The sequence below is a fragment of the Chelonoidis abingdonii genome, chromosome 9 (genome assembly GCF_003597395.2).
Source record: "Chelonoidis abingdonii isolate Lonesome George chromosome 9, CheloAbing_2.0, whole genome shotgun sequence".
In the NCBI taxonomy this organism is placed as follows: domain Eukaryota; kingdom Metazoa; phylum Chordata; order Testudines; family Testudinidae; genus Chelonoidis; species Chelonoidis abingdonii.
Window position 1 is genome coordinate 46524658 of NC_133777.1, and position 14846 is coordinate 46539503.

At 52.4% G+C, this 14846-nt stretch overlaps 1 protein-coding gene and 1 pseudogene across 1 annotated transcript in view; both read right to left on the reverse strand.

Annotated features, from left to right (window-relative positions):
* LOC142047280 (zona pellucida sperm-binding protein 3-like) overlaps window positions 1-1741 on the reverse strand; it is a 46704-nt pseudogene extending 44963 nt beyond the window's left edge.
* Window positions 1-6592, reverse strand: part of LOC116822600 (COMM domain-containing protein 4) — a 65989-nt gene extending 59397 nt beyond the window's left edge. The window contains exon 1 of the mRNA XM_075069499.1: window positions 6588-6592. Within this exon, the coding sequence (XP_074925600.1) occupies window positions 6588-6589 (2 nt within the window). The 5' untranslated portion in view covers window positions 6590-6592. The remainder of the gene's footprint in view (window positions 1-6587) is intronic.
* Window positions 6593-14846: the final 8254 nt, after the last annotated feature.

Below are 14846 nucleotides of genomic sequence, written 5' to 3' on the forward strand. Positions count from 1 at the left end.
AATATGAGGCATTGAGTTGACTTAGTACAGCTTTTACTCCTGGGGCATTCTGTGCAAAACATGAAATTCTGTGCACATATCTTAGTTTGTCAAAATAACTACATAATGATGCCATTCATATTTTTTGTAATTTTATTTCAAAATACTTATAGCAACTATGTCTGTAACATACAGATGCACACAAATTTTCCCCAGGAGTAGAGAGTTCAAGAAACCCCATTACTACCCAGTTCCTGTTTCTCTGCCCCCTTTGCACCTCCCCTCCAGCCCAGCCAGGTGTCCCCATCAATACTCCCAAACTCCCTTTTCCCCAGAGCCCAGCCACAGGGCCCCCCCTTGCCCAGACTCCCCCCCCTTTCCCTCCAAAGCACAGGATCCAGAGGGAGACACAGCCGATGCTTGATCCAGGCTTGTAGGGAGTTTCCTGTGCGCTGTCCTCTCCTTCCCTCAGGCATGCTGGGAATTGCGGCTGCCAGGGAACCCTCTTGCTCTCTTCCTCTCCCCCCAGCAGTAACTTCTATGTGTGAGCTGGGCTATGGCCAGGTCCAGCATCCCCTAGTGGCGGCCAGGAGCACTGCATCCCATTCTATGGGGGACGAAATTCTGGGTGCACAACGTTAATTTCTGCAAAATGCTGCATTGTGCGTGGCACAGAATTCCCCAGAGAAATAAACTTTGAACTTTACTAAGCAGAAGAAAAATGCTGCTTTTAACCAGCTAATTAATTGAAACAAGCACAGAAACAGCATCCTTACTTTGTTAACTCTTTTTTTAGCTTTCTTTTATTTTTTTGTAGTTTCTATTTAACACAGTACTGTACTGTTATTACTTTTGTGTGTGTCTCTGCTGCTGCCTGATGCTTACTTCTGGTTCCAAATAGTGTGTGGCCGACCGGTCAGTTCATAACTCTGGTGTTTGTTAACTCTGAGGCTCTACTACTATGGCTCCAGACTATGGGGTGTGCCCCCGTAGGGGGCCGAAGAGGAAGATTTGTGGGGAGGGGGCACAATGGGGCCTGACCAGCCCCCATGGGATGTGGGAGAGAGTGCCTCCTAGCCCTGCTCTGTCCCGTCTCGCTGCCGGCCCAGTCCCAGTGACAGCTCTAGCCCTGGCTTCAGCCACTGGCTCCTGGCCCACTCCGCAGCCATGGCTCAGCTGCAGCATGGCCCCAGCCCTGGCTTGTGGCGCGACGAGTAAAGGGGAGGTGCGGCCAAAATATTGGGCCACTGTTCTATTTGAATTTCTCCAGAATACCTAGCTCTTTGCTTTATGTTATATGTATTTTTCCCCTGGTCTTCCACGTGCACTAATCCCTATGATCTAATTAAAGCAACCAACGCATCCGCAGTAGTGGCAGTGAAGGAATAAATGGAGGAGAGACCATTGGCCTCAGGCAGTGGACAAGCTGCTTGTGCTAAGTGTCGGGGCATTGTCTACCAGGAAATGAGGGCCAGAGGAGCAGAGGTGGTGGAAAATGAAGTGCTCAGGTCTTCCCCAGCAGGGCGAGCTTAGGGCTCAAGCCGGCAGGATGAAGGATTTGTGGGAGGCTAGTGACATGATTATATCTGGGCTGGCCTCTCAAACTGTCCCAGGATCATTTTAACTGAGCCAGGTCTACACTATGCGCGAAATCGATTTTAGATACACAATTTCAGCTACGAGAATAGCGTCGTGAAATCGATTATTAAAATCGATTTACTCACCCGTCTTCACTGCGCGGGATCATGTCCGCGGCCGCCATGTCGAATCCGGAACTCCGTTGGTTTTGGTGGAGTTTCAGATCGATATAAGCGTGCTCGGGGATTGATAATTCGCCATCTAGATGAGACGCGGTATATCGATCCCGAGCAATCGATTTTTAACGCGCCAATACGGCGCGTAGTCTAGACGTGGCCTGGGGTGATGGGAGGCTCTGGCAGCAACCAGTGCCCTCTGCAGGAGAAGTGGAATCCTAGCCATCTGTGCTGCAGCCTGACCTTTGCCATCCCTTGGACTGTAAGCCAGTCAGGTAGCCACCAGGCTGTTTTATGTATGCTGTACAGACCTAGTGCAGTCGAGGCCATGATCCTAGCTCTAGGATGCTATCAATGTACGTTATTTCAGTGGGCTATTCAATTTCAGGGCAGGGCTGGGGACTGCTGGACTCACTGGCTCCAGGCTGTGGCACGATCTGGGGCTTGCCATGTTCTCTTTCAGCTGTAGAGTCCCGAGTGTCAGCAGTGTCAATGGACAAAGGTCTTGGGGGTTGCCTTGGTGGGGAGGGGAGGAGAGCCTTCCTTTTAATGCAAACTCTGCCAGTGATTTGTGGGCTCCCCTGGCAGCACTTAAAGGGATGGGTCCTGTGCAGGGAGAGGGAGGCTGAGCTTCCTCCCTTGCCCTTGCCTTATGCCCCCTGCCCCAGGGTCTGCCCAAGAGAAGGGGAAAGCGTTATGGGTCTACCAAAGCCTTTAAAGGGCAACGATTCTTTTGCTCCCCTCCTGACCTCTCCCCGCCTCCATTGCTCTCACTGCCCACACTGTTCTGCCTCATTTCCCGTGTATCTCAGCCTGCACCCTAGAGCCGAGCAGGGCTGCCAGGCCTTGCTCTGAGCCTGCTTAGCCCTTCTTAGCCTTGCCAGCCCCACATATTCACAGATCTTGAGTTGGGCCTCCTAAAAATAAATTGGAATGGCTTAAAAATCCCCCTTTGACCAATAACAGCTTATTTCTGGCTCTTGAGCGTTCGGGGGTTTCGCTTTCCAGCTTGTCGCGCCAGAAATGGACTCTTAAAAAAAAAAAAAAGATATATATATTTTAAACTTTCCCTTTATTTTTTATAGTTCGTAGTACATAGTTATTAGTTTCGAGATCTGCTGTGTTCGTTTGACTCCAGGAGTTGGGGCAAGCCACTGACAGCACGAGACTCATGAGAATTGACTGCCTGCCTCCTGGAGGAGAGACCTCTGATCCACTCGGGGGTCCTTGCTCTGTGGAGGTAGGCTGTGAAAGTGGTGCCCAGAGACTGAAGAGAGGAGAAAGAATGGGGGGAGGAGAGCAGTACGTAATGGTAAAAGCCCCCCGCGGTGTATAACATGTATGGGGTCCCTGTGTGCCAGCCGAGGTCTTGTGACTCTTCTCGTCCTTGGGCTGCTCCGAAGCTGGCTGGAGTCTGTCCATTGCATGTGTTCCAACGGGAAGAAGCCGGACAAGCCTGGCCTCTTTGAAGCATTGGGTGAGAGAGCGCATGTTCATCACTGGTAACGGTGGCCGTTGCGGGGGCAGGATTATTTTCATTTTGGAGCATGTAGCGGCCCAGTTGAGATTGAGGCCCTTTGTCTGGGCGCCATACGCATGCCTCAGGAGAGACTGCCCCTGCCCCAGACAAGACAAGGACTGTTTATTCCCAAAGCAGAGAGACCAGCTGACCTTGCCAGAGCTGTGCCAGGAGTTGGTGGCAGCAGGTAGTAGAGTGCAGCTCTCTGAATCCCAGCGAGTGTCTGACCCACACAGCCATCTCGGGTGGTTGGACTGAGCATGCAGGAGGTGGGATCCTGAGCTGGATGCACCCACACTCTGAGCTGGTGCAGCCAAGGCAGGAAGTACTAGATATAGGAGAACCAATGGCCAGACAATGAGCAACTGGCTGTATGGGCCGATGGCCTGTCTGAGCGATGCAGGAGGCAAGCCGAGTTTGACCCTCCCAAGAAGGAAGAGTGCCAGAAAGTCCATTATGTGCACTAGGGACCTTGCTATTGCTGTTGTACATGGAAGAAGCTCAGATGCCACGGTGATGGGCAGCAGTTAAAGCCCTCAGGGATGTAAGTAGTGGCAGGACACAGGCCGAGGCGGGTCTCTGGCTGAGCTAATGTGCCGACTCTTCTGTGCCAGGGGGGCTGAGCTCAGCCCTGCCTTCAGCTCTGTTCCTGGTGGCCCAGCCTGGAGTCCCTGCTGTCCGCGGCAGTCATTGCTGATTGTTGTCTCTTTCTTTCAGCTCAGGGCAGTCCTGCCGAGAGGGAAGATCCCTTTGCCAAGGACACGCGGGGCCTTGCTCTCCCCTCTCTGCTGCCCCCCACTCGCTGTGAGATCTCGCCCTGCACACAGATGCCCTGCCATTGTTCATCCTGGGCCTGCTGGTGCTCGCTCCAGCCGGTGAGTGGGGCTGGGCAGTGTGGGGCTCTTCAGGATGGGAGGGGGACACTATGATGGTCCAATGCCCCGAGTGAGACCTTGGGCTGAGTTACAGTCTGCACAGGCCTGCCGTAGGCCCAGGTCCCATTCCCATTGGGGTCAGTGGGGGCTGTGACTGGTGAGGAACAGGATCAGGCCCTTCATGCCACGACTCCTGGGTGTGTTGTGTGGGGGTCGGGATCCCAGAGGGGGCTGGAGCTCATCTGGCAATGACGTGAGACCCTCCTGCTCAGCTGTCTCTCCCCTCTGCTCCCAGCCTCACAAGGGGGAAGAAGGAGCAAAGAGCCCAGCAGCTCAGTGCGGCTTTGCTGCCTCTCTCCTGTGAGCACCAGGGGCAGAAAGGTTGCTCTCCCTGCCCCTCTTCCCCCGCTCCTTCCCTGCAGCATCCAGTCTGGGAGGAGCAGAGGGCAGGTGAAGAGGCTCTGGAGCTGCCCCCTTCCTCCAGCCTGGAAGGGGGAGAGAGGTCCATTCTGCAGCCCTCCCAGGGCTGGGAGAGGGGTGGAAACCCCCAGGAGGAGCAGAGGTGAGGCGAGGGGGCAGAATGAATGGTGGGGGTAGGCAAATGTGGGGTGAGAACTCCAGCAGTAGGGGCAGATCAGCTCCTGCAATACACTACTTGTCACCCACGTGCTGGGTGTGGGCAGGGGAGTTGGCCATCATCAGATGGACTGATGAACCACAATAGAGTCTTTGGCCCTGCAATGATTCTATGGGTCTCTGAGAACAGATGTTCTCATGACACTTCTCAGATCTGCAGGTTTCAGCTGGACTGTCAGAAGAATGGTCTTTCTGGCTGCATTCCAGTTGCTTCTATTCCTGGCTGAAAACCTCAACATGACTAGTGTTTGTTTCCCACTTTGGGTGTAAACTCAGGTAGGTTTAGACTTCTCTCAGAGTCACAAACCTGGCTGCGGTTCTGGGAGGGGCATGCTGGGCAGGCGGGATATGTTCTGGCAGCAAAGGACAGGGCAGGCATGGTGCGGTAGGGAAGCATGCTCCCAGCAGCCCTTGCTACACCATTGGGAAAGAGGTCGTTTGGTTTCCCCCTGCACCCACTGCAAGGGGAGGCTGGCGGGCAGGACCAGAGCCATGGCCCAGTATTGTTGGTAGCACTAGTGGCCTCCGTGCTTGAGTTCACAGGGCTTCTGCAGCCGTCTCATGGATGCCCCTGTGCAGCAACATTGGCAAAGGCGAATTCTGCAGCAGTGGGGCAGCCCTATAAATCCAGAGGGGAGCAGCCCATTCGGTCATATAGTCCCGTCTGCTGCCAGTGTCATAGGGGATCGAAAGACTGATCTTGTGCGGCAGGGAGACCAGCTGAATTCAGATGGTTTGTTTTGTCCCACCTCCAAGTCCAGGAGGAGCTGTCTAATTGGTGATGCACCATGGAAGTGTGGAGCTGGGGGAAGAGGCTCCAGTGCTGTGACGCTTGTCCATCTTGGGGGCTTGGAGCCAGGCTGGTTTGTGCTCTGCAATGGGTGTTCCCAACAGCCTTGGTAGGGTAGGGCCGAGTGAGGGAAGTTGCGGGCCTGGTCAAATAGTGCAAATGGAGCGGCGGGCGAGCAGGGATGATGGCTGGGTTGGAATGGGTTGCAATGGCAGATCAGAGGGCGGGGGGAGGAGGGAGAGGACCAGACAGCAGGGGCACTACAGTACGAATCATCTAGCACAGGGGAGGGCAAACTAGGCCCGCAGGCCAGATCTGCCTGCTGGGCCTGCAACCGCTCCCGAAGGTGGCTGGCACCATGTCCCTTGTGGCTCCTGGGAGGGAGAGGGGCAGAGGGCTCGTGTGGCTGCCCTCGCCTGTGAGCACTGACCCCCCCACGGCTCCCATTGCCGTCAAGAACAGGGAACACGGGCCAATGAGAGGCTTTGTGGGTGGGACCCACAAGCAGGGCAGCACGTGCAAGCACCTGCCCCACCCCACCCCAGGAGCCACTATCAGAAATGTGGGCCCCTTCTGAAAATGGCGTGGGCGCCCAGACAGAAGGGAGCCTTGCTTTAAGCCTGCTGGACACCATTGCATCCCGGCAGCAGCTCGTGGTATCGGCTTCCAGGCTGGAACCTGCACCCCAACTTCCCTGCCTTGATCCCCCTAACCCCCTGCCCTGAGCCCTCTGCACAATTCTGCACGCCCTCCTGCCATACCACAGCCCCCTGCCCCTGAGCCCTGCATCAGGACATCTTCCCCCACCCCACACTCCCTCCTACACCCCAACCCTCTGCCCAAGTCCTACATTCATGTCCTTGCTACAAGTTTTCCACCCAGATGTGGCCTTGGGCAAAAAGTTGGCCTACTCTGATCTAAGCAGGTCCTGTTTTCCCACACTTGATTTAAAGGCTAGCACAGAGGCGTCCAGAGAGGAGAGACAGGTAGGGTGACCAGATGTCCTGATTTTTATAGGGACAGTTCTCGATTTTATGGTTTCCTGTGTTACCCCCACCCACTGTCCCTATTGGTTCACTTTTGCTGTCTGGTCACTCTTAGCGACAGGGCAGTGAGGCATAGGGCATTCCCTGATGTGGCTGGACGGTTGATAAAGTCAAAATCTTGGCTCCATCTAGTGTCTTGAGATTGCAAGTATTGATGTGGCTGCTATGCCGTACCTATAATTGCCTGACGACTGTGGCAGCTGCGGATGGTAGGAGCCCAGAGTTGACATCGCCCCTCCGCCCTCCCCCACTGGGATAATTTTCGATTTGTTTTTTCTTTGAAACATCTAAACCACCACTGAGCGCCTAGCATGAGAGTTCCGGAACTAAGCGAACTTCCTACACATATAACTCATGGAGTACTGCTTTTTCCTGAGCCTCTCCTTCTTCCTTTTCTCTAGCCTCCCTTCCCTAGGCTGTGATGTCTTTCCTCACCCTCATTCCCTTTGCTGTGTTCCCTTTGCATATGCATTTAGTCTATTATTTTTCCCTTTTAGAATATTTGACTCCCTCTCTCTTTTCCTCTAACATCTCTCTCCCAGGGCACCCCCCCCCCCCCCCCCCCGCCCCCCCCCCTTGTATACACTACCAAAATTAGTTGACCTAATTACACGAATACAGAATTAAATTGCTTTTTGCCTGTCCATTACCACATTTCATTTAAACAGTGGTATGCCTTGATGCAGAGAGCAGTGCACCATGGGTATCTATCCCATGGGCGGCATGTGAACCGCTGGTAGGGGGAAGCTAGCCCCAGCCCTTGCCCCTTTCTGTCAGAGGCCCCTCCCCTTCTTCCCACCTGAGCCTCAGAGGCCTCCCACTGTGCCTCCAGTCATTGCCCAGGCTTGTGCTCCCAGCCCCGTAAGCACCAGCGGGGGTGGGTGTGTTGCCCCCAGCCCCAGAGCGGCTTGGGGAGCCACGGTGGATAAGCAGGGAGGGAGGCCTGGGGGCGCGTAGTGTGGTGGGTCACGCCTGAGCTGTTACCGAGACCGTATTTACTATTCTGTTCGTTATTTTTTTAGGGGAGGCACAACTACCGCAGCTTATATCTGCTGCTCACGGGCTGATCCCACTGTGCCTCACCCCCCATTTGGACAGATGTTTTTGGGAAGGGTTTGCAAGCCTCATGGGGGCAAAGGAAGTCACTCATGGGTGCTGGGCCGGGGTCAATGTCCCATGATGCAGTTTTCCCATCTCATAATCTTATCTGTATTATCCAGTGTGGTTCCCGAACTGTGGGTGGGGCAAAGCTGTCATGCATATTGCTATCTGGCACCAAACCGTCTTGCCATGGAGTACGTCAACAGAAAAAAGTTAACTTGTCTATGTATTGCAAGTGCTAGTGGATCACTGAATGTTTTTACCGACATCAGCGCGGGCTGGTTCAGGGGAGGTGCATTGATGCGCACATCTGTAAAACACAGGTTCTTATTCGAACGATGCACAGCAGGGATTTTCTTTCCAAATGGGCGGATTACCACTGGGGATGTGGGAAATGCAGTAGTGATCCTGGGAAACACAGTCTGTCCCCTTGCTCCTGTGGCTCTATGAAGCCGTACACCGGCCCACCTCGACGCAGCAAGAAGCTTAACTACAGGCTCAGCAGGTGCAGCATAACTGTTGAATGTGCCTTTGCTATTGGATAAGGCTTGCTGGGTGCTCTCTGCTCAAGGATTGGTTATAGCCTGCCTGCTCTGCACTTCGTAATATCGTGAAGCGTGTGTGTGTTGTGTGTGTGTGTTATATATATACTCCTATATTTTATATATAGGGATAGGGAAGATTCTGAATCAGTATCGATAGGACTGCAGTGTGAGGTGCAGCATGGGTGGTCTTGACCTGAAGGTCTATAAGAGTCTTCATCGTGTCCATCTGGCGCTTGAAAGTTGCTATCGTGTCCTGCTGGTGTCTCCTATCCTTTTTGAGGCGTTCTCCTCCTCCACACTCTTCCTTCCATTCTTTTTGCAAGGGATTCTTCCAAAGCCTTCTGCTCGTACTGGGCAGCACCCACAGTTGCAGGATCTCTGGGAACATGTTGTCCTGCGTCTTTTTTTTTTCTATCCTTGTCTGGCTGAGCTGCTCGCTGGTGTGGATGGAGGGATCTCAAGGCCACATTTTCCAGCTGCAAAATACACAGTGCACGGAGGTTGACTTATTTGAGTGTATTCACTCACCTTTGTTCACACACATACAAGCACTACATTCTCATTCCCTTTGGGATTCATAGAGCATGGGCACCAGTCAGCCATCGTGAGATAGTGCCGGTGGAGGGTAATTGGCGACAATAAGTGGGGGAGCACATAGGGGATTCAGTAGAGCAGATACGGCAATTGAACCGAGAATCCTGGTACTGGTTTCCAGTGTGGTGGGATTTTAGGATAGCTCACTCCTGAGGGTAAATATTAGGTGAAAGGGAACAGGTCCTGCACACGTCCGAGCAGGCTGGGTTCCATGTGCTGCTATAGGCCTGTGTGCTGCGAATGCTCCTGTCTGAAGTAATGGAACCTGAGTGGCGTGGGAAAGTGTCCGCTGCCAGTGGACGAACAAGACAGCCCCCTCCCCAGACACATTTGGAGAGGATTGCAAAGTTTCCTTAGAGATCTCTGTGGAGGTTTCATTGGACATCCTGGTGTGCATAAAAAACCATTCTGCAGGGCCCCTCTGCTAGCTGTTACAGGGGAATTAGAAGCAGACAGTAACTCTACCTCTACTTGTTTATTCACTACTTCTTGGTTGCCTGATAAAAAAATAGTAAAATGACAATGTGTCCCTGCAATATCAAAGCAAACTGCATACATTACCGAGTCCTTTCCCTGCATCTCACTCACTGGTGCTGGATGGTAGGGACTGGCTTGACTGCTGTGGCATCAGAAAAAAATCTGGCTAGCACCCTCGCTGGATCAGTGGTCGCACTGTTTCCCCCATATTTTCCTCTTCATCTTCCTTATTCAACATCTCCTCCTCACTGTCTGTCTGACAATGTGGTTTCGGTGGGACCCAACCTGAAAAGTGCCAATTCAGGACTGATTGGCTCAAACAGTTGCAGTCACATCCCAAGGGCTGGGGTTTTTCCACCTTTGAAGCAAACCAAACCGCCGACACAAATAGGAAATTCGTTTCACCCCATGGCTAACCACAAGTTCACACAGCAATTTCCTTAGGCACTCCCAGTATTCCCAGTATCACCACGGTGCACCTGTCTGGGGATGAATGGTTATGAAACCAACACCCAGTTAAAAGAAAAAGGTTCTCTTTCGATCCCAAAGGACCAGCCCAGACCCAGGTCAATATACAACATTCAGATTCTTACCCACAAATCACGCTGTTGCCAATCCTTTAGAATCTAAAAATCTAAATGGTTTATTTGTAAAGGGAAAAAAGATAGAGATGAGAGCTAGATTTGGTTAAATGGAACAATTACTATAGTAATGGCAAAAGTTCTTAGTTTCAGGCTTTGTAGGCATGATCGAGTAAACTGCAGGTCAAATTAAGTCTCTGGAGAACATCCCCCGCTGGGGATGGGTCATCAGTCCCTTGTGTTAAACTTCAGTTTGTAGCAAAGTCCCTCAGAGGTAAGAAGCAGGACTGAAAAAAAATGGAAGATGAGGCATACCTTTTATATGGCTTTCCAGTGTAAGAACAAGTCTTTTATTCTTACTGTGGAAAGTTACGGCAAATGGGAGTCTGGCAGTCAATGGGCAATCCCTGCCACATGCTGCCTGAGTTACAAGGCGGATTCTGCCTCCTCAATGGATAGTTTGTAGCTGATGGTTCCTTAATGGCCATTTCAAGCAGGCTTAAGCAGAGTACCACCCACTTGGTTCTGGGATCTTTCCCAGTAAACAGCGCAGTTTGAAATATAGCAGTATAAGCCACGTTTCATAACTTCACTACAATGATACAGGACAGCATTAATCATAACCAGTGACCTGTAACCATGTCTTGGTCCTTCTATGACCCCTTTACATAGGATTTGGTGCACTACAGGACCTTTGTTCAACCCATTTCTTATGTCCCAGTTTATATCAGTAACATCACACTGTGCATTGCGGGGGCCTGTGTGTCGTCCAGCTCCCCCCAAGCAAGGGAGCTTGGAGTTGGCTGCTGAGGATGGGCATGCGGCTTCTTATAGACGCCGGCATGTCTGCAGCTCGCACCGGGTGACTGGCCTCTTGCCTTCTGGTATGCTGCCACAGCTCCTTGGCTTTTCCACACAGCACTGCTATGGGTTCCCTATGAGTCCTTTCCCCCGGGGATCTGCTTGTATATGTTGCTGTTTCTACTGCTGGATTGAGTATGCCAGCACAGCTCTTCTCCCCACCAGACCCAAGAGATCCCCCTGCTATATTGTAAGCCCAGGCAGAGACGTGTTTGCTGCATTGGAGCCGCAGGGTCAGCGGGCATTGCTATTGTTACTCTCTCATGCCGACAAACAGGAAATGGAATTTCAAAATGTGTGGACGCTTTAAAAGGGAAGGGGCATGTTTGCATACCTGCAGCTGAGACAGCAGAGTTTAAACAGTGACAATGTTGGCATTGTGGCAGTGGGTGGCATTGCTGAACCTTTGGAGGCACTAAAGTCAATGTGAAGTAACGCAGTGTCTACTGTGCTGCATTGACCTTAACTGTGTGATCTAAATCTACTCCTCTCGTGGGAGGTGGAGTTATTAAGTTGGTGTAGCGAAGTGGTTAATCGGTTGTTGCCACGACATTGTGGGAGACGCTTTCAGAGTTTAGGTTGATGAAGCTGCCTTATTGTCAACCTAACTCTGGAGTGTAGATCAAGGCCTCATTCACCAATTGGTATTTTCTAAATCCCCTTTTCTCCCCATCTCTTTGTTATCTGTAATCCATGTTTTGAAATGGGGATATTGGTTAAAAGTGTGTCGCAGAGCTGTGTGCGGTGGGAAAGTGCTATTTGTGCTGGCTCACCTGCCCTTGTGCTGGGCAGTGAGCCAGAGAAGCAGCTGGTAATTGCAGAGACAAATGTTGCACCTGTGAGCTGGTGAAGTTAGATGGGCATCTAACTCAAACTCCGCAAGAGGGGAGGGACTGGCAGAGCGAATGAATGTACAAAACTGGATCATCTGAGGCAATTGGCCAGGGACTCCTTCCTGGTGGGGGGACCGCCAGGGGCTCTGTGTCATCGTCTGGGTAAGAGACTTGGTGGGAGAAAGAGATCCACAGGATACATTGGGAAACTCATGTTGGTTCGGAATGGTGTAATGGGTTGAAAGAACATTGTGGTTCATCCAGAATCAGGTTACTGCTTTAGCAGATAGAGCCGACGTATGTGTGCATTGTACACATGCACATTCTGACCCTTCAGTGAGGGAAGGATAATTGAGATGTTCCCAAAGCCCAAGACAGCGGGCTAAGGCCACTTAGGGGAATGACTCCTCTCAGCTCTGCCATTGACCTGCTGGTGACCTAAAAGTCATAGCCCTGCTGCATGCCTCAGTTTCCCCTGCTCACCCTTTGTCCTGTTTCTTGCTTGTTAAAGCCCTTTTGGGGCAGACTTGTCTCTATGTGATGTTACAGCGGCTAGCACAATGGAGCCGGTGATCTCGTGGCAGCCATCTGCAGCCTGGGTGAACTATCATAATAATGTTGTGGCCCAGTCCTCTATTGTCACTTTCACGATTGGTTTGAATCTTTGTCGGTATAACATCCGGTATAGTGTGCTAACATCAGCTTGCTCTCCAGATTCCTCTGACAGCAGAGATGCAGCCAAGGGTAAAATCTCTGCAGACTCTTTCCCTGTGAGCACCTTCCTGTTACAGCCAAGGCAGGAGCCATGGGTATAAAAGGAGACCGCTGCCCTCGTTAGTGATGCTGAGTTACTCTTTCAGGATGATTGCGCACTCTTGTGATGAGAGACCTAGAAGGAAGAGGATTTTGGCAGAGGATGGTTGTTTCCTGTAGGGCGTGCTGCTAGCAATATTGCAGAGCTGGCAGGAGGGCTGTAGGTTGACTTACAGGCACATTGCCCAGGCAGAAGTTACAGCCATGAATACCCTGCACCAATATAGAGCTGAGCTGAGCAGAGGGTACCCTCTAGGCTTGGGTAGCTGCTCCGTACCCTGCGATTCCCCTCAGGCGGCGCCATCTGTGGGCCTCTGCCATTGGAAGACGGTTCAGCTAGTGGTGGTGGCCAGCTGAGGGCAGCAGTGCTGCAGATGTGGGGGATACCACCTATTCTGTGATGCCTGCTGAGACTGGCTCCTGCTGCGGCAGGCTGTGTTGGCTCAGCTCTTTCATGCCTTAACCCAAAGGGACTTGGTATGGATGCTGTGATTTAATGTGGCTTTCTCTGCAATCACACTGGTGTGAGCTGTATTCCTGTGAGCTCCCACAATCTAAGCAGAGTTGGCTGGGTCATTTCTGGGATGGGAGACCTGCAAGCAAAACAGAGTGTTGCAGGACAGAGTGCTGGTGAATCAGTAGGGGGCATTCTTCCCTGAGAGCCAGCACTGGCCAGCAGTAGGGGGTGTTGTGCTGCTGAGTGAGAGCTCACATCCTGACCACTGTGATCATTAAGGATCAGAAGAAGAGGGGCTGTTAATTCATAGTATCCTGACCACATTCCAACTGTAGTTTGCCTTCCTCATATCCCTAGCAGTGCCAGCTGGGTTTAGAGTGCTCTTTTGCTTTCTGCCCTAAACTGCTATGTTCTGTTGCCAGGCATGTTTCTCCCCAGAGGTGGCCATAATGGTTGTGTCTGTATATGCAGCTCTAGGACTGCAGTCGACTCATGGCATCTACCTCCACCCCATTACATGACATCTTATTACTCTAATGGGACCTTGGGTGAGATGTACTCCTCCTCCCCACAGGGAGGTTCCTCGTGGGTTGGACAATCAGAGTGCCCAGGGCCAGCCAAGGGGACTGTGTAGTGCTTGGAGGCATCCTCTTCGCATGCTCCAGGCTGGGGGGAACCTTATGATGGCTAAATTTCCTCCAACTTTTGGGGCCAACTGCAGGATTTTTAATTCAGTTGTTCAGCTGTAGCCCCATCATGGATTCCTGGGGCTAGCAGCGGTGCTTCCCAGGGGAGGAGGCGCACACAGGGCTTACCAGAATTTTAGACCATTCGTCCCCTAGGCATCTGATGAGGGGATCCCGGCAGGGACTACAGCTAGGAGGGGGTTAGAGTGGCTCCAATTGCGCAAGTGGGGGTGTGGATGGTAGCCCCACATCTAACCTTCCCCAGAGCTGGGAGGTTGGATTGTGGGTTCATTTCAGCCCTTTATTGAAATAGAGAGAGAGAGATCACAAACCATTCAGGACCCGGAACCCTCCAGACCCATTACCTTGGTGGGTCTGTGGTCAGGCAAAGGGAAAGAGACAGGAACTTCGGATAGGGAAACAGAGCAAGGGGCTGGAGTGGGAGCGGAGATATGGGAGCAGGACGCAGGTGCTGTGGGAGGAAGGGCTGAGGGGATGACACACTAGATTTGTGTGGAGGGAACTCTGGGTAATGCCCAGTATGGAGCATGTTTCTGCCAGCGAAACGAGGGGCTGGGCCCCTGCCAACTGTCTCTCTCCACAGCCTAGCCCTCCTCCCGTCTTCTTCACCGGCCACCTGCAGCATCACCGCCGCGCTGCTTTGTAGCTATGGACGCGGACATAAGCAGGTGATGCTTCCCTCATCGGAGATCTGACCCGCCGCTAAGCAGCATGCGAGACATTGCCCCGGGGACAGCTCTCGCTAGAAATAGGGCCTGTCTGGGTTTGACATAGCACTGCCTGGTCTGGCAGCTGGTCCTGGGCGCTTGCAAGCTGTTATGCACCAATCGCTTGGTGTACGTCAGCTGCAGATGAGGCTTGAAGTCGGAGATGGCTGAAGCTGGCATAGGCGAGAAAGGAGCAGTGGGAGAGGAATCTTCGGACCAAAGAGTAGGGGCGATCACAGGGTCATCGGGACGCCGATATCCACTGAGCCTGGCTAGTTAGGGAGTAAGAAAAGGCACAGTTGACTGTGATTATGATCTCTAAAAACACGTCGCCATAGCACAACCCTCCCGCCCACGACCATTGGAAACCCAGGGCTAGAGCAAAGGCCACTGAGACAACGAAACAGTGGTAACATCAGCTCAGCTTTCGCTTTCCCCTAGACTGGGAGGGGGTCTCTGGGGACATCAGGCTTTATCCTCCAGGTGCTAAAGTGCTAAAGGCCTTTTCCATTTCCATCTCTGCACGTGGATGTCAACAGGCACTCCACACTGGGTTTTGCAGCTGATAGAG